The sequence below is a fragment of the Clytia hemisphaerica genome, unplaced genomic scaffold, assembly GCF_902728285.1.
Source record: "Clytia hemisphaerica strain Z4C2 unplaced genomic scaffold, Clytia hemisphaerica genome assembly, whole genome shotgun sequence".
Lineage (NCBI taxonomy): Eukaryota > Metazoa > Cnidaria > Hydrozoa > Leptothecata > Clytiidae > Clytia > Clytia hemisphaerica.
The window spans coordinates 120,093-138,506 of NW_027103993.1; the positions used below are offsets into that span (position 1 = coordinate 120,093).

Genomic DNA, 18,414 nt, shown 5'->3' on the forward strand with positions numbered 1-18,414 from the left:
CAGGTCTAAATCTCAGACCTTGGCAGAACTGCAGGTAGTCTGTAGTCTATAAGGAGCACACTTAAAACACACACTACCAGAATCCTAGGATGTGGGAAGTTTTTGAAGGCAAGAATCTTCGGTCACGTGGCCGTTCCTTCCAGCACTTTTTTCTCCATTCAGTTTCAGATTAAAGAATACGGTCTGGCGCGTGCCACTTAATTAATTAATTATCCCCCTAAACTCGATCCAATCATTCTTTGACACATTTTTCTATTGTCTATAGGAGCTGCGAAAAAAGTACTGGGGCGGTTTTAGTGGGATAAAGGGGACAAAAAAATGCCCGATTGGCAATTGGTGGCTATGGTCGAAAAGGTGTACGATTAGATACGAGCAGCTTTCAACTTAAGAAATAAATCAGAGATTTTACAATATTGTTTTTTGAATCATGCTCATAGTATAATTTTAATAAACCACAAACAAACAAAACGCAAAACGTGTTTCAAATTTTTAGTTTACAGCGTTTCAAACAAAACACAAAATGCCATTTGCGACTGAGTTTAATCAATGAATACTTATTCACAATTATCAAATTCTTCTCTTTTAATTTTAATTTAGATCCTCGTCCAATCAGAATGCTTTATTTATATCACATGATGCGTTTTATGAAGATTGGTGGAGTGCAATTCTCCAATAGAAAAATATTTTTCATCACGAAGTTTTTGGATGCCGTAATTACAAAAGCAATAGCAACATTCCAAGACTTCCATTTTTGGCAATGGATAACTGGTGCTGATTTCATCACTACGTCCACATTCGATTTTATCAAGCAAGATTTTTATTTTGGATGCGATTAGACATTGTCTTTAAAATATCCATTGGAATTCACTGAAGAGTTTAAATTCAAGCTGTTTTCTACGAGGAAACCACTCGAAATCCGTCGTGTACGAAATAAGCTCTGTTCACGTGTAGAGCACAATGGATTTGATGAAAGACATTCAGCCTATCACATCATCAGACCAAATACAACATTCATCTTTTGATGAAGACTCTAACAACTTGCACAATGAGGCTATCAAGAACATGCCAAACAATCCAACAGCTCGTTTTACATTCCCAAAGATTGACGTCTCTAACAAAGCGTCACCAAAAATTGACGAATTTGCAAGCTCGAATCCTTTTGCTGGTAAAAACCAAGAAGATTCTTTTGAACTGTCCGCAAGTCACTCAACTATTAGTGAAACTGAAAGTGTTAGTGGAGCACCATCACCTGGGCCGCCCTCAGCACCACCCTCCAGCCTTGGGCGGAGCTTGATCACCATTAAAGAAGCAAGAGACGTGTATGACCTTCAATGTCCGATTTGTAAACTGAATTACAAGAATCCCAAAGTGTTACCATGTCTTCATTCTTTCTGCCATGCTTGCTTGGAAGACACCATCAAGTAAGATTGATTTTCTTCTTTTTTTATTTCGCTACTTCTGACTTAGAGTTTCATAAAGTAAAATTCTTTTGCTACTTGTAAAAAATCTACTGCAAAATTTCTGAAGCCTTTGGATATTCTTAACTTTTTTGAGTCCTTAAGATGTTCTTAATTTCACCGTTTTGTGAGAATTTTTGTGCAATTTCCTAAGAAAATTGAGTGTTAAGAGTCCATACATAAAGCCTTGAAATATTCTTAACTTAATGTTAAATAATGTGTAAGCTCTCAATCTCTGAAAGATTCATGGCTACTAAAAGACTGTTTGATGATTTGATTAAGCGCCTCATTGGGCTTATTCAGCGTCATCAAAACTATTCTCTATCCCAGGAAATATCTAAATGTACTTTTCATCTTTTAGTGAAGTGGAGAGAAGTTTCAACTGTCCAGTTTGTCGTCTTGTTATTCCTATCCCTACCAAAGGTGCTGAAGCTTTCCCACTCAATTCATTCGCTACCAACATGCTCAACATATTAGCCATAGAAAGCCCTCATAACTGTACCAATTGTGAAGATCGTGAACTAGCCTCAGCTCGCTGTTTAGACTGTGTGGAAAATTTATGTGAGAATTGCGTAACAGCGCACGAACGCATCCGTCAAACGAAGTCTCATCGGATTGTTAGTTTTGAAGAATTGCAGAACAATACTGTTGATGAATCTATTAGATGTCCATCGTTCTGTAAAATACACGATCGGGAAGTAAGTATCTTCTAATTATGCACCGAATGGGACTTTCGAATATGTCACTTTATACAGTGGAGTCTCCAAAACTCGAACACGCAACGGGAACGTAAATCTGTTCGAGTTAAGGAAATTTCGAGTTATAGAGTAGGGTTTATCAGGCATTGTTAACTGAAGGCACAAGAAAAACCTGTTCGAGTTAAGGAGACATTCGAGTAGTAGAGGTTCGAGTTTTGGAGACCGTAGTTAAAAAATTGAAACTCACCATTTTCGCGCACATACTTCTCAAGTTTCATAATTTCTCTCTAAACCCTACTAAATTTTTTGGAATCAACTTTCGCAGTTATATATTTTTCTGAAAAATCTTTTCTTTAGTTTTCACTTCATTATTATCTTTATCTTCTACCATCTGACCTATGAAAGAATTAATTTCACACTTATGTTTGAAAACGTCTACTCGATGTTGTGCCTGCCTACTTAACAGTTCTTTCTTTTTTATAAGAACCAATATTAATTTAGTTAGGGCTCAGCTGATCTTGGCTTTAAGAACATTGAGCCTCAAATTGGTTTTATCCTGTTCTTATTTTTATAAGAAAAATTATCCCAACCAAAATAAGAACAATATCAAAGCTCTCATAAAAAATATGAATATAGAGCCTGAACAATTACAGTATCTACAGGCTGAATTAATTTTTGAGCTGCATTTTAAAAAACATGTAACTTTTTTCCTTTGTTTATCTATAGATTCTGAAGTATTTTTGTGAAAGTTGTGATTCAGCTATCTGTAGAGATTGCGCCATCTTTGAACATCGCGAACACAATTATTTGGACCTCAAGGAAGCAGTTAAAAGTCATGGTAAACAATTACTCCAGTTGCTTGGCAACACCAAACAAAAAGTGCCCATCTTGAAGAATGCTTTGGATTCGATTTTACAAGTGGAAAACAATCTTCAACAAAGGTAAAATTACGATAGTAAATACACGTTTTTTTATAAGAATAACCAAAGATTTTGAAGCCTTCAAATGTTCTTAACTTTTTGAGTTTTAAGCCTAAAAATGTTTGTAAGATTGTGCACCATCATAACCTGAGGGATACATAGGAAATGTGTCGGGTGTTTGCAAGCCATATAAGGGTTCCTTTTTTCTCTCCCCCCCCCCCCTAAGTGACAGAGACAGGGTTCTGACATTACGAAATATCAAAAGTCGACTCTTTTACATGGTTCTATATTCTCATAATTTTGAATAAAGTTTTAAAATTCGAAAGATTTTGGATGAATTTTGTAGAAAGTGGGCTCCCACATAAAAGTCGATTTAACTTGTTAGCAGGTATTTCAAATAATTCAATTGCAGAATGCGAGGTTTTCAGGTCTTACTACAGCCAAAAAGGAAAACGGTTTAACTTTAACTCCAAAACCTTTTTTTATTCAAAGGAAGGAGAAGATTGAAGAATCAATCAACCAATCAGTTGACTCACATATTCAACTTTTAGAAGAAAAACGAAAATATCTTTTACAACAAGCACAAGATATGACGTCTGCAAAAGACAATGTAAGATGATTTTGCACAGTTTTTCATTATGTTGCACGTTTTTTTATTACTAAATCTAACTGTGCTTTACTCTACTAAAAGGGTAAAAAGATAATCTCGATCATGTAAGTGCGAAAACTCCGGTGACGGCTTTGGAAAACTTGCAATATACACACCCTCTTCTCACAGACTTGGTAGGATTTTTCAGCCACCAGGGGTAAAAATAACAGACCAAAACTCGATGGGGATTTGGGATAGCAAAATAGCACAATATTTCACAGTAAGGATTTGCTTATCTGGTTATTTTAAGTGGGGGCAAAAATTAGAGTTTCCAGTGGAGAGAGGTCCCAGTGGGTCTGTGAGAAGGGGGTGTCAATATTAGTGCCTTAAAAGAGAAAATACAATTTAGAGCTTTAGAAACTAAAATCTTTCGAGTAAAAGCAAAATTCTAGTTAGAAAAAAAATCCATAACTTCTAACATAACTTCTAAATGTTTTCTGTTTTGTTATCTACCTTAGGTTCTTCAAGAGCAGTTCAAACGTTTGCACTTTGATCTTGATAACGTGGTTAGCAGCTGTGAATTCGTCGATAATATCGTTTTGTATGGTAACGAGGCTGAATTTATGGATGTTAAATATTTCATGTTGTCAAGGTGATTGTTTCTACATAGATAACCCCTTAGCACAAGTGCTGGGACGCCCTTCCTTCTAAAAAGAATAACCGTCTCCAGTGTGAAAAATAGGTGGTGTTTCGGCTATTTAGACTGTACGCTTCACGACGGAACAGATTTCTCCTTGGTTTAAGAGATCATTTGTATTTTATCACAAAGTCTCATTGGCCCCCTGATTTTTCTTGAAAAATACCCCAAAATCTTATCTTATCTTTCCGGAACAGCCCGTAGTCACGACATCAAATTTGACAAATCATTTAATCATAATAACTGAAGTCAGATTTTTCCAGACAGGGGGGTGGGTGATGCGGGGAAAGTGTTGGCTATAAAAGGTGGACGAGTCTTGGCCCAATCTATCATCAGTCAAAAATATTGATCACATGCTTAGAATCTGGAATTTCTGTACTTCCCCTATCTAATTGCTTATCCCGTTAAAAATATTTTGTTTTTTCATTGAAGGTTACATGCACTAAGTGAGCACAAGATGCAACTTGTTCCAGAAGAAAATGATGTTCTTTGTTTTAACCAAAACAATCAGAATCTCATGGTAAATAAGAACGTTTAGGACCCGAAAACTTCTTCTTTGATAGCTATCTACCCGAAGGTAGGAGGGGGTGCCCTCCCCTACCTTCGGGTAGATAGCTATCAAAGGAGGAGTTTTCGGGTCCTTTCTCTCCCTGGATCCTTTTCCTAAGGACAAAGTAGAAAGGCATCAAGTACTATTTTGTATTAAATTTTTTCTCGAGCACTGGCTAATTTCCGCGAAAACGAACAAAATTCGCGAAAAAAAGTTAAACAACACGAATTTTAATAAACTAGACTAACCGTTTTTTTATCGAAATATTCTATAGGAAGAAATGAACTGCTGAAAAGTTTGAACGTCAACTTTTGAGTAAGACTCCTTTTAATTTTAACGTCAAATTTTCTACATTTCATTCATTTTTAGACTGGGACACGAGATTTTGGTATTTTAACAACAAGTCAAGCTTTTGCACCTTTCTGCTTTGCATCGGAACGTAATGAAATACTAATCAAGACAGGATACTTGTCATCTTTTCAAGTAGTTTTGAATAATCGCAAATCAGAAAGGATAACTAACGGTAAGTCAACTAGGATACATAATAAGCAAGACAAATTTCGTAGTAAGGATTCTGTTTTTATTCGACAGTTTAAGTTTTCTCTTTAATCTAACAATCCTCGCATGCTTCCACTGTCAAACTGGTCTTTGTCATACAGTGGGATATTCATGCCTCGAACACGCACGAATTTGTTGTGTCGAAAACACAATTTTGTTCTAGTTAAGGAAATTTCAATTTGGAGAATAAGGTTTATAAGGCATTGTTAACTGAAGGGACCATAAAATTTGTTCGAGTTAAGGAGACATTCGAGTTATAAAGGGTCGAGTTAGAGAAACTCCATTGTACATGTATTAACAGGACTTCTCATAAATTATTTTTAGTGCAACAATTGTCTCGTTTTGAAACCATTACCAAGGTTATTAAATCTCTTGAGGCTTCAAGTGTTACTTTTAGAAATAGAGTAAACTTCTTATGAACTCCTCTGGGAATCAATCACCATAGCAAATATTTTGGAAACGAGGCATCAAGAGTTGCTCGTGACGTAATTTATGAAAAGGTCTATTACCTAATGTCGTAGGAATCGGGTTCGAAATGATAAGCGTCGGATGTAGTCACTGAATCGCAAACCTCTACGAAACCGCAAGTAGTATAAGGAGCACGAATCCGTTAGATGCCAGCAGTCTACGTCGGACCGGTGATTACAAAATGTCTAGATATTGATAAGGGCATTAATGCAATGACTTCAGAGATTTGAGGTTATTCGACCTTCGGTTAATAGTTTAATTTTTTTATGTAAATAATTTATAGGAGGTGACGATGTTTCAGCGGCCATGATAAACACGGAAGGAGAGCGAATTCCTGTTGACGTCATTGATAACCAAAATGGTAGCTATACAATCAAATACAAAGTCAACGCCAAAACAGATCATTTCCTTCAAGTCACGTTACGCGGACGACCTATTCATGGTTCTCCTTTCACCATAAGCGTTTCAACTGGTATTGATTCGCTTAGGATTGGTCCTGTTCTGACGTGGTTTGGATCTAACGGTGTTGAATCGAATGGGAAAATCAATGAAGCGTATGAACCATGGGGTATTTGTTGTAATAGTCGTGATCAGGTGATTGTTACTGACCATAACAATCATAAGATACAGGTAGGGTAAAGTATTTCGCTTTTACATAAGATTACATAAACTTTACACGACATACAATGTACTCTCGCTAATTCGAACTTCTATTATTCGAATCTTTCTATAATTCGAACAAATTCTCAGGCCCCACCAAAGGGAAACCCTCGAAAAATCCTTTCTATAATCCGAATTTTTCTGTTTTCTGTAATTTGAACAAATCGGACAGCTCCAGCTCGAATAAGCAAGGATTAACTGTATACTTTATTTGAAGGGCATGATAACTTCAGGTTGGCAAATTTTACCAAAAACATTAAGATTAGTAGTTATTCAACAATATATCTTAATAAGTTCTTTTTCAAAGCCGGGGGGGGGGCTTTACGTTTATCTGTCTTGTGATGTTAAATTACCCCAAAGAAGATCTTGTTTTTACCATATTTACTTTTGATTTAGATTTTTGATCAAAATGGAAAATTATTACGTCAGTTTGGATCACGTGGCAAAAATGACGGAGAAATTTGGTATCCGACGGGAATCTGCGTCGATAAGAATGACGATATTTTTGTGGCTGATCATGGAAATCATCGGATACAGGTCAGTGTGTAAATTTTAATATTAATTCATTTATTAGCGATTTTTCACTATTCCATGTATTTGCTAACTAAACGCTCGTGGATAATACTCTCAGGAGAAACACACCTTTTTGCATATCATTTACGAAGTATATTTTCTTCATTAGAAAATCTCCTTCATTCTTCGTTTAAGCACTTTGGAGCATACAAGCTGGCCGCGGTGGTGGACACTACATAACACCACCATTAAGTAAAAGTAACCCTTGTAAAAGACCTCGTTTCACTACTATTTTTATTTTATTGTAGGTATTTACACCAGAAGGCAGATTCGTTCGAAAGATAGGAGGTCGAGGTAACATGGATGGTCTGTTCAAAGGTCCTTGTGATATCGCTATCGATCTACAAAATCGTTTAATAGTAGCTGACAGAGATAACCATCGCCTTCAAGTTCTCACTGTTGACGGGAAATTTTTGTTTAATATTGGTTCCTATGGTAACTCAGAGGGAAAATTCGATTCCCCACGTCACGTGACTATTACCAATGGCAACCATATTATTGTCTCGGATTCTAATAATGGTCGCGTTCAAAGATTCGATGAGAATGGACAGCATCTTGGTATCCTTGGTAAGAAAGGATCCAATGCTGGTCAATTTCAATGCCCAGCTGGCCTTTGCACCGATACTGAGGATAATCTTGTAGTAGCCGATTTCAAGAATCTGGATGTTCAGCTCTTTGATAAAATGGGTGTTTTCGTAAAGAAGATCGGTGAAGGAGTGTTTAGTAAACCCACAAGTCTTTGCGTTACAACCTCTGGTAATATATTTGTAGCTGATCGTGGAAATCATAAAATATATCTTTTCTAAATGTAAATTCTTTATCGTTACTGCTTTCAACTACAGTAACGATTGGTTGGTGGGTGGTATTATTGGCATTTATAATTTGGCACTCAGGCTCTCTTAGCTGACTTCATTGTCCAGTTCCTTTTCAACGTAGGGGGTAATTGTGTGGGGGTAATTATCTATGGGTAATTGTCCTAGGGGCAAATGGTCTGAGGGATAATTATCCTGGAGGCCAATTGTCCTGTCACCTTTTTATTTTATTGTTTTTTAAACTGTTGTTGTTTATGTTCTCAAAAATGGAAAATTCGAAAGTATTCTTTTTTTTATTACAAAATGGTATGATTTTTTGTTTAAAGAATAGACTTATATAGGGCGGTTTACGCCCTCTGAACACGTGTTTTCAAAGTGTATATGTGATATAAATTGTTCTTCATTTTTAATGCCTAGCAACTTTGATAAATTGTAATTTTCACAAGTCAGTTTTTATGTTTCATTTATTAATGGACTTTTAACTTTACAGAAGCTTCATGTACACATATTATAGCGTTTATAAAATTTTAAAATGAATAAATATGTTCAGTTTTTGATTGTATCATTTTTGTTGGTATTACTTTGTGCGATTTTTACAATAAACGTCAGGATATGGAATTCCTTAGAAAATTTCAAACAGTTCAAATCAACTGAGTTTTACACGGTCAAAGGAAATCAAACCTACTTCAAAATAAACGAGAAACGTCACGAATCACGTCAAATACTTTTAGCTGTCGGTGTTTTGAATCATTTGTCGTTAAAAAACCGTCGCGACGTTATACGAATGACGTGGTTTAAAGAATGCCAACGGAAAACAAAATTGGTACGGTGTAATTTTTTCACCGATTCCTTTGACGGATTGAATCAAACAGATGTTGATAAAATTCAAGAAGAAAATCGTCAATATAACGATATGCTATTCATGCCAATAAAAGGTATAGTAATATACTAGTGTCGTGTCTTTCTGTATGGTGCACGATAGTACACTGAAATTGTAACAATACTATGATATCTGGAATTTTATGATGTTTTTACAGAAAATTATACAGTTGACGCTCTTTAATTCAATCTTCAAGGGGAATTGGATTTTCGTCGAATAGGGGGGCCTATCGAATTAGAGAACGTCGAATTAGAGAGCGTCAACTGTATCCCTAATCGGTTTAATTGTCTTTGTCATAGAAAGTCTACACTTAGTAGTAAATCTTTCGATCATGACATCATTTTTTTGTTTTCTATTTTTTATTAATTAGGTGGGCATAGATTTGCCGAACGTTTGGTTTGGATGTTACAATGGTATACCGAGAATTACGATTTTCAATATTTCTTACGTGTTGATGATGACTATTTCATTTGTATGGAGCGTTTATTGTATGAACTTCCTTATCGACCGAAGAGCGGATTATATTGGGGCTACACACATTGTACAGATAACGTTATTAGAGTAGATGAAGGTTGGATGTTATTATCACGTGATATAATTGACGAAGCTTTATCAAAGCTTGATACAACGTTACCGTGTCATCCATTTGGTGATCAAGCTGTGGCCCTTTGGATTAAAGAATCGAAGTTAGATATCAACTGGTTTCCTGATAATAACAGAATTGTACATCAAGCAACAGCGTACAATGAGCACCAGTATATGTTCAATGGTTTTTGTAATGTTTACTTAGCGATGCATGGTTCGTATCAATTACAAATGTTGAAATATTGGATTCTACACAGTGATTATAAAGAACCTAAACGGAGATATTTCATTCCTCATATACCGGAATTTACCAGTTTTTGCCAGAAGAATCGAACTTTTGATTTGAATGCATTTTGGCCGCATGTTCGGTATATGCCTAAACGTTGTAAAGATAAACCAGAGTGGAGCATAAGTAAAGCGAAATTTATTGGTCGTGAAGAATATGGACAGGATATGATTTATTAGAAATACTTTTTAGGTTTTACATATTATTACAATGTTTTTCTAGAGTATGTGTCTCAGTATGTGGACACTTTGGGTTTTTTTACCTTTTCTCAGCATCCATTCGTGCTATGTTAGAAATTCATAGGACCGTTGGAAAGATATTTTTAAGTTGAAAAATCTAAAGAATAAATTTTTTTTGAAAAGTTGAATTCTTGGATGAAATGTTACAGCCCTTGGAAGTAGGCCTAAAACGGGCAAAAGTGACCAACTTCAAAGTGCTGTAACTTTTTATTTATTTAAAAAGATATGACAAATCTGAACACAGATGAAATCAACAAGGTTCAAATATTCTAAGAAAATTTCATGTCTAGAAAAAATTTTTAAAAAACCTTAAACCCTTAGACGGTGTATAACTTTCTAACATAGCACGAATGGCTGCTTGAAAAATGTCAAAAACTAACTAAGTGTCCACATACTTTTGAGGCAGACTTTACTTTATGCTGCTTTTATGTGGACGCGACCTGGAATTCCCGAGTTATCTTTCTCCGAGTTATTTGGTGTTTCTTAACTCGGGTTTTATTCATGCCTCTATTTTTTCGCGCGAAATTTCCTGAGTTAAAAACGATAAATGACTGGGAAGCTAAAGAAAGCAAAATAAACCGATTTAAAGGAATGTAAAAGTGAAAAACTGTAAATAACTCGTTTTTTCGCAACTTGGGAATTCCGGGTCGAAAAAACTCGAGTTAAGATTTTACGTAAAATTTTACTTAAGACTTGAAGGGTGGAGGGTTTTCCTAAGCTTACGTAGTGTTTTAAGGCCTTATGTAGAGTTTACTTACGTTCAAAAAGTTTTGAACGGAAGGAAAATAGTCACGTAAGACCCTCTTTTTTCACATGTACGTAAAATCTTACTTTAGACCTTACGAAAAACTTCTTTTGGGAATTTCCCCGCCGCCCTTACGTACAGTTTTTGTCCTGTAAAAGGGTCTTAAGTGACTTTTCCTTCCGTTCAAAATGTTTTGAACGTAAGGCCTTAAAACGCTACGTAAGCTTAGGGAAATTCCCCATTTCTGAAGGTCTTAAGTAAAATTTTACGTAGATGTGAAAAAGCTAACTCGGTTTTTTTTTTTGCCTATAACTTTTCGAATTTCTGATTTTCCTCTAATTTAGTACGATAAAGGTCAAATTTTCCTCTAATTATAGTACGAATAGTAAAAATAAACGAATTTTTTTTGTTTCAAAGACACTTTCTTTTTTAAAAAAACATGAAAAAATAAATACGAAGTCACGTTATCGATAAAGGTAACAGGAGAGCGAAGATTCTCGTTCGATCTTCCACAAGGAGGTATGGAGATACCAGCTGATTTCATTTTCAAAACGGTCAATGCAAAACTTTACAGTCAAATGAGAGAGAAAGTTCTCAAGGAACTGTAAACTTTTGAAGAAAAGAGAAAAGTTGGTCAAAATAAGAGTTTGAAAAAGAAAGAAAATATAAATAAAAAGTACCAAAATGTGTGTTTTTAATTTTTCAACCCCTAATTTACGAATTTAATACGATTTGATATCTCTTTTACTCTAATTATTAGTACGACAATCAACGTCAATTTCCAAGGTATTTTATTTCCTCTTATTATTAGTACGACCCCTTCAAAATAATTATTTTTTCCGGAGGATTAAATTAGAAGAATGACGGTAATTGATAAATTAACTTGAGATTTTACGTGCCTTAATTTAAACGAGAATTTAAAGTTTTCGAGTTATTTACGTTATTTTTTAAAGGATTATAACATATTGTAACATATACTAATGTCCTAGATTGTCACAGCGACATTTCAGTCGGAAAAACATTTAAAGCCTTCAAGCCTATTGATCGCGTGGTCGTAAAGTGAAAGTATCATCGCTCACCTATTTTCTTACTTATTCATGATATGCAACCCCGGGGGGGGGGGGTACTACCCTTGTCGACAGACGGGGGTGCTCCGCTGAGGTTCGAAAAATGGACCCTAAGTGGGACTCGAAATTTGCGAAAAAAGGGACCCTGAATGGGACTGAAATTCCAAAATTTTCTACTTTTTCCCCAAATTTTCCAAAAATAGGCACCCTACGAGGGACTGATTTTTCTATTTTGGTGTTTTTGCGACCCTACCTGGGACTTGTGGAGGTTAAAAAAGGTACCCTGACCAGCGGAGCATCCCCGTAACCCATTTTGCACTAGTACCCCCCCCCCCGGGTATGCAACACTGGAGAGTCTTCTGGGAACTTTTAAAAGAAGACTCTCCAGTGTTGCATATCATGAATTCCGGGTTTAACTCTCAAAAACGTCGATTCGAACCTTTTCCTGATACGGAACGTCGCGAATGCCTGATTCGAATGTTTTTGACGTTCGAATTTCGAATGTTTTTGGCGTTCGAAATCTTGAATATCTATTTCAATAAAGGTTTCTCTTTTCGGAGAGTCATTTTACTGGAACACATGCAAAAATGGGAACGAAAGCATCCACCGAAGGAGGACTTCAAAATATCTGTTCTGAAGGCACGTTCCAGCTGGATATGACGGTCTGTTCTTACCGAACTAAAGAAAAAAGTCTACTGGAAAAAAGTGGTCTGTTCTACTGAAGATTGGGACCAGCTGGAAAAATATTGTCTGTTCTACTGAAGATTGGGTCCAGCTGGAAAAATATGATCTGTTCTACTGAAGATTGGGACCAGCTGGAAAAATATGATCTGTTCTTATGAAAAAATAGTCTGATATCTTATATTTATAAATAATGTGTCTAAGAATTTCCTATCTGTTCTGAGGGATTTTAAAAAAAGTCCTGAATGTGGTTGCCTGGAGTTGCAGCTGAAAATTCTCCATCTGTTCTACAAAACATCTGGAAATTGTCGATCTGTTAGCTGGAAATTAAGTTTCCTGGAATTTAGCGATCTGTTCTTATAAGATTTTGTCAGCCCTGGTAGATAAGAACAGTTAACTCGCGTAAAATCAATCGCCTGGTAATTTCGTATCTGTTCTGAAAGTATTTTTACCTCCTAGCTGGAAAAATATAACTGTTCTGAAGTAAAAATTTCTCGCCTGGAAAACGAGGAACTGTTCTTAATTTCGTGGAAATCCTTCCAGCTGGCAAATCAGAACAGATATTTGCAAATTTTAGGTCGGTGGCTGCTTCTGTGGGAAGTCTTGCAAGGGTCTTATTTCTTGATACAATTTTTGGTTTTACTTTGTCACTTATTTAACTTCTATATTTGAAAGAGAATATGCAAGTTCTGTAAAAATAGCCCGGGGGTACTTAGTCAAAATAGGTTCCAGGACACCCTCGAAAGTCCCTCAAAGCGGTAAAAAAAATCATCAAAAAAAGCAGTCTCTGTAAAGAATAAGAAATCATAGCATGGATCTCCAGGCTCTCTGTAAATGTTCCAAAACCACGGAAATCAAAAATCGATTCTCTTAAAGGGCCATAAATTCTTGAAATTTGGACTAAATTTTGAAAATTTCAGCCAAAATTTTGTGTAAAAAGTCTCTGAACTTTGTTTTAATCGATTTAAAACTTCCTTGTCAATGTTGGAATACTTCTTAAACCTTAAAGTACTTCTTAAATTCAAGGTCCTAGAGTCTATGAGTACATATTCCATTTTGATTTATCATCACTGTATTCAAATACTTTTGTCATTTTAGAATGAAAATACTAAAAGAAAACAGAAAAAATAAATTGGTCAATGCAATCTAGAAGAAAGGATTGCCATACCAAAAGTAGTGAGACCACCAGAATGAAATTAGAACTTTTTTACCAAAAAAGTTGGACATTTAAAAGAATGATGCTCAAATCAATAAACTAACAATCAATCAACAAATGATGTCGTTTTTAGAAGCAAGGGTGTAATAATTTTCAATTTTAGTACTGTTACCTGCTGTTACAACACAAGAAGATATTGAGTTTCGAATGAGGTAGCTTTATATCGGCCAAAACTTAGTCGGCTCTAATTTTAGTCGCCTCGTCAAAATTTAATCACTAAGGGCCGACTAATAATACACCTTTCCCGTAATTCAAACTTCTCAGAAATGGCCCGGGAAAATGTGCGCTCCACTATTGTGTATAAAATTGTTCGGGAGGTAAACGAACGCGTTTTTACCTGCGAGGGGTTAGGGAAAGTGGGTTTTCATCTTCTAACTTTTGATAGCGATCTTCTTTTGGCAGAAGATTTTCAGGGTAGTATAATATCATGAATAGATTGAACATACTAAAATTTGAGGGGAATTTGTTTGACAGAACTTAAGAAAAGCTAAAAAAGCCAACGTTCCCTAGGGAAACGCAGGCAAAAACAGGTTTGTTAACCTCCAGAGCCTAAACGGTGGAGAGCATCAAAATAATGCGCGCGCATTAGTTTTACGAATTACGGGAAAGGTGTATTAAGAGAGACTAAAAATTTGGGCCATTTCTAAATTTACAAGCAGGGAAAATAGGAGAAAGCTTAAAATACTGGAAAATAAGAAAAGCTTAATTATAGCAGAAAACATTTATTTCCAGAGATTCTTTAGTTTTGAGAGAACTCTTGATACCAAAGGAAAAGGATAAACCCGATACATAATTTTCTCCGGGTAGCACATCCCTGTGTCGCAGACCCGCTGGGACCCCAGCCCCGCTGAAAAATTTGACAAAAAGTTCGTCCCCGGTAGGAAAATACCCTAGAATTTCATAGTGGGTATGAAATTCTAGGGTATTTTCCTACCGGGGACGAACTTTTTGGGGAATTGACTTTGATTTCATCATAGTCATCCCCCATTCAAAATTCAATGTTTAAAATTTATACTCCAAAACCATCCCCATTGGATTTTTCTAATCTTTGAACAATAGAATTTTTATCCCCGCTGTGGGAAAAAGTTTCACCGGGGTTGTGATACAGGGGCGTGGTAGTTAACTCTTTTTATTGAAAAATCCAACCTTATTGAACCTAAAGTCAGTTTCTCCTCATTTCATATTGACAGATCGATCATTACCTATACAAACAGCTCACAAACAATTTGGACGAACTTGAGATAAAGATGCATAAAAATGCAAGTAAAGTATTGGTCGGGGTCATCCATGAGGGCCTGTGCACGGAAATCCGATGTATGAAACACCGACAAAAAAATGGAAGAACCCAATATTCACTGGAAGGTAAGAATTATTCCTCTTTTTGATTTTTTTCATTTAGAAATTTGCTATTATAAAAATACCAATCCTGGAAAGATCTAAAATTTCACTCTGTCTCGTATTGCTTGCTACTTAAATAGTGAAAAACCGAGATTTTATTATATCGCGATTATATCGTCGAAAAACCTCCTCTTGAATGAGTGTCATTTATTTTAAAATAAAGCCATTGTCTTCTTTGAAAGAAATTAAAAATGTAATGGATACAATGAAAAAATTTAGGTTGAAATATATAAATTTAAATAAAGAAATCAAGCAGAAATCTCCAGCACCTATTTTGTTGAATTTCATAACACGTGTTTGGCATCTATTTTCCGTAAGCGTAAATTTTTTGAACTCTAACTTTACGGCAAACGCGAACACGTCGGCAACGTCGGACAGGTTTACAACGTAATTCATATCTTGGCTTTTGGTAAGAACCTTTGCTTCCGCTGTATTTGACGGGAATACGTACACGCGAACATTTCCTTGACGAACGGCATCTACGAACGTATCGACATTTTCTCCGGTAGTATGAAGGATCTTCGATTTCTTAATAAGAAAAAATGTATAAGATGTACTCTTTTCGTTAATATTGAGAACAAGAGAAATGGATAAGGTTTTAGTTAGATAAGTAGATAACTTTTAGTTAAGTAGTTTAATAAGCAAATTTAAGAGTCAAAATATAAAAGGAGTAACAAGCCTATTCCACCAGGAAAATGAGAACAAGACTAGAAGCTGTTTTTGAAGCGGCAAAAAAATAGAGCAGCTTGGCCTAAAAAACATATTCTCATATCTTTTATGGCTGGGGATTTAAATTCCCTTGTTTTTAAGTCAGAAAATTCAGTGGGGGTTGGAAAAATAGCATAATATTTTACAGTGAGCGTTTATTTTATTATTTGCAGTGAGGACAAAAACTCAAGTATAGTTTTCCGATATTTTGGCCAATTACAGTATTCCAATGGGAAGGGATCCTAATGTAATGGGTCTGTGAGAAGGTCAAGTGTGTATACCTTCATCGAGTTCATCTTCATCGAGTTCATCATTCATTGGTGAATCTTCCAATGCGTCAAAAACATCTTCTGAAGTGGAAAGGTTATTTTCCTTGTCTACTACTGTTGGTGCACCTGTAAAATGAGATATCCCTTAGTAAATTGAATTTATTAATAAAGTCTACAGTGAGCGTTTTTCCTTAAGAAGATTGGTATTTTAGCAAAACAAAATGAACTGTATACACGTTTTCTTAGAAAAAAATATAAGAACATAAGGCTTCGGTGACAAAAATATATGAACAAATAAAGAACAGGCTTTTTAACAATTCTTTTTAGGAAAATGGACAAAAATAAATACTCACGTAATGGTGAAAAAAAAGAACATTATTTGGATTGAAATTAAAGAAGTTAAGAACATCCTGAGTTTTCAAAAATTTTAGATTGTAAAAAACGTTTAGGTCTGCAAATCTTTTCACTTACATTGTACAACCATGAAGACAGCAGCAAGCAAGAAAGCCAACTTCATCATAGTCATGTTCTGTTTTTTAACGATATTTTTATCTTCAGTTATCTTTACTTCTTCTTTGAATGTGTTATCAGCTTTGAATGATTCCACTTACTTTTCATGGCGCTTTTATACCATTACTGAGCATAAAGTAATGACATTCAAACAACTGGACTCGTGTAAAATTCATGAAAATTAGAGTAAGCTAGCTGCTTGCCAGCCGCCAGCCCACTTTATAAATCTGCGGTTCATATATAATTCATATTTACGGCTCGTATCGTGAGAATAATGACTTACAGCCAATTAAATGTCTGATTATATTCCGTCTAATGACCTTATGGATGTAATTTTCAGAAAACAATTGACAGTCCATGCATTTTCATAGATTGCTTTCGAAATTTCGCACACTAATTTTCACTCATTTTAGAATACTGCAACAACGGGGCTACAATTTTTGACCTCCTAGTTAAATATATCTATGTTACAGGCAGCCTCCGAGAAGATGACTCTTTGGAGCTCAAGCCCCTGTTTTTTCACTTTTTCGTGTCAACGGGTCACCTTCTAAGAGCTTGTAACTACTTCAAGTATTCGACTTTCCCAGTGCACTGTAGCAAAATCAATTTCCAAAACAGTAATTCCTTCGTGCATCGTTTGAAATTTCCCATGTAACAATACTGTTTTTTCAGGAGTATTGATTTTACAACCCTATTTTATTATAGATAGACTTTTCAGTGCTATCCAACCCTCTAAATAAATTTTTAGACCTCTTTTTATCAAATTTTTGTCATCAAATAATTGAAAGGAGCCTTTTTATTTTATTTTGCAGATCATGAAGAATTTCCAGTATCGCGTTCATCAATTGATTAAACAGCCGAAAGACACGAAAGTCAAGAATGTTGATGCATTCAGAAAGAAACTGGAGAATCAACCAGCCTTGGTAAGGATTCTTTTCTGAAAAGTTGACGTAAAGTTGAATAAAGTGATAATAGCTGAAGTTGGTTGTAAAATAAACGGATTGTGATTTAAAGTCTGGTCAATATTGCGTACCACAAGTGAAAGCCCCGCAATTATTGTTGCTGATGACTACTTCTTCACACGCGGTGCTTCTAAATCTTGAGGATTTTATGAGCTAGTGGGGGTAAAAATAACGGACCAAAACTCGATAGGATTTATATTCCCATGTTTTTTTTGGTTGATGATTTTAATTCAATTGTTTTCTAGTCATAGAAATTCAGTGCCGATGAAAAAAATGGTACAATATTTTGCAGTGAGCATTTGCTTTTCTGAATTTTACCAGGGGGAAGGTTTCCTGGTGGGTCTGTTAGAAGGGGGTGTACTAAAGATTTAGAGCTTCAGAGAAAGTGGCATGACATACTGTATCTTCCGTGCTCTATTACGGAAAAGACTAGGTTTTCACTTAAAAGTCGTTGACGGTTATCCAGGTGAAAATAGATGAACCTGAAAGTTTCAACTTTCTTTGTTTTTAGATTTGCTACTGTTTATTATCGTAATCTACACGATGAAAATTTATTTGGCTCTCGACCTGTCGGAGTGATATTGAGCAAGAAACCATTGGAAATGGAATATATTGCATATGATGTGGCATATTGTATTTGGAAAAATGAAAGACTGTTGTTGTGGAGATCATGGCGTGCCAGGGCGCTTGTTGTAAGATTGTTTTAGTTTTTCAAATGCTTTCTTATTTATAAATGTTGTCTTTGGCTGACAGAAGGGTGATGATTTCTTTTAGATTATTTTTTGTTTATGAAAATTTCAATCAAGGACCTATAAAGCAGTAGCTGGCTTTGGTTCGAAAGTAGCAAGCTCATGCAGAGGTTCCATGGCTTATACTGTGAAGACCT

The 18,414-nt window shown here is 35.5% G+C and overlaps 3 protein-coding genes and 1 long non-coding RNA gene across 5 annotated transcripts; 3 read left to right on the top strand and 1 right to left on the bottom strand.

Annotated features, from left to right (window-relative positions):
• The first annotated feature begins 671 nt into the window (after positions 1–671).
• Positions 672–8,341, top strand: LOC136811169 (E3 ubiquitin-protein ligase TRIM71-like). Its single transcript, XM_067067786.1, has 10 exons — positions 672–1,421; positions 1,819–2,155; positions 2,882–3,096; positions 3,568–3,685; positions 4,183–4,316; positions 4,794–4,881; positions 5,281–5,434; positions 6,221–6,567; positions 6,994–7,134; positions 7,419–8,341. The coding sequence occupies exons 1-10, from the start codon at positions 958–960 to the stop codon at positions 7,974–7,976; spliced, it is 2,556 nt and encodes an 851-aa protein (XP_066923887.1). The 5' UTR covers positions 672–957; the 3' UTR covers positions 7,977–8,341.
• Positions 8,342–8,480: 139 nt separating this feature from the next.
• On the top strand, positions 8,481–9,971 carry LOC136811171 (uncharacterized). 2 transcript variants are annotated; one of them, XM_067067791.1, is made up of 2 exons: positions 8,481–8,917; positions 9,233–9,971. In XM_067067791.1, the coding sequence occupies exons 1-2, from the start codon at positions 8,515–8,517 to the stop codon at positions 9,910–9,912; spliced, it is 1,083 nt and encodes a 360-aa protein (XP_066923892.1). In that variant the 5' UTR covers positions 8,481–8,514; the 3' UTR covers positions 9,913–9,971. The 2 variants fall into 2 exon arrangements, with proteins under 2 accessions (XP_066923892.1, XP_066923893.1); XM_067067792.1 differs by having other exon boundaries at positions 8,683–8,805.
• A 3,826-nt stretch (positions 9,972–13,797) lies between these two features.
• On the top strand, positions 13,798–17,483 carry LOC136811191 (uncharacterized). Its single transcript, XR_010847207.1, has 3 exons — positions 13,798–13,833; positions 14,872–15,043; positions 17,379–17,483. It is a non-coding gene; the product is annotated as an uncharacterized lncRNA (long non-coding RNA).
• LOC136811190 (uncharacterized) lies at positions 15,326–16,640 on the bottom strand. Its single transcript, XM_067067805.1, has 3 exons — positions 16,528–16,640; positions 16,069–16,182; positions 15,326–15,607 (listed from the first exon to the last, which is right to left on the bottom strand). Exons 1-3 carry the CDS (start codon positions 16,580–16,582, stop codon positions 15,384–15,386), a joined length of 393 nt encoding a protein of 130 aa, XP_066923906.1. The 5' UTR covers positions 16,583–16,640; the 3' UTR covers positions 15,326–15,383.
• Positions 17,484–18,414: the final 931 nt, after the last annotated feature.

What these genes read in the sequence shown, in the direction of transcription:
- LOC136811190 (XM_067067805.1), bottom strand. Translation starts at nt 16,582, where the DNA reads ATGACTATGATGAAGTTGGCTTTCTTGCTTGCTGCTGTCTTCATGGTT. An exon ending in TGTCTTCATGGTTGTACAAT is followed by an intron (nt 16,183 to 16,527) that starts GTAAGTGAAAAG and finishes CTCATTTTACAG; the next exon opens with GTGCACCAACAGTAGTAGAC. An exon ending in TGAAGATGAACTCGATGAAG is followed by an intron (nt 15,608 to 16,068) that starts GTATACACACTT and finishes TTTCTTATTAAG; the next exon opens with AAATCGAAGATCCTTCATAC.
- LOC136811171 (XM_067067791.1), top strand. Translation starts at nt 8,515, where the DNA reads ATGAATAAATATGTTCAGTTTTTGATTGTATCATTTTTGTTGGTATTA. An exon ending in GCTATTCATGCCAATAAAAG is followed by an intron (nt 8,918 to 9,232) that starts GTATAGTAATAT and finishes TTTATTAATTAG; the next exon opens with GTGGGCATAGATTTGCCGAA.
- LOC136811169 (XM_067067786.1), top strand. Translation starts at nt 958, where the DNA reads ATGGATTTGATGAAAGACATTCAGCCTATCACATCATCAGACCAAATA. An exon ending in GAAAACAATCTTCAACAAAG is followed by an intron (nt 3,097 to 3,567) that starts GTAAAATTACGA and finishes TTTTATTCAAAG; the next exon opens with GAAGGAGAAGATTGAAGAAT. An exon ending in AAAACAATCAGAATCTCATG is followed by an intron (nt 4,882 to 5,280) that starts GTAAATAAGAAC and finishes ATTCATTTTTAG; the next exon opens with ACTGGGACACGAGATTTTGG.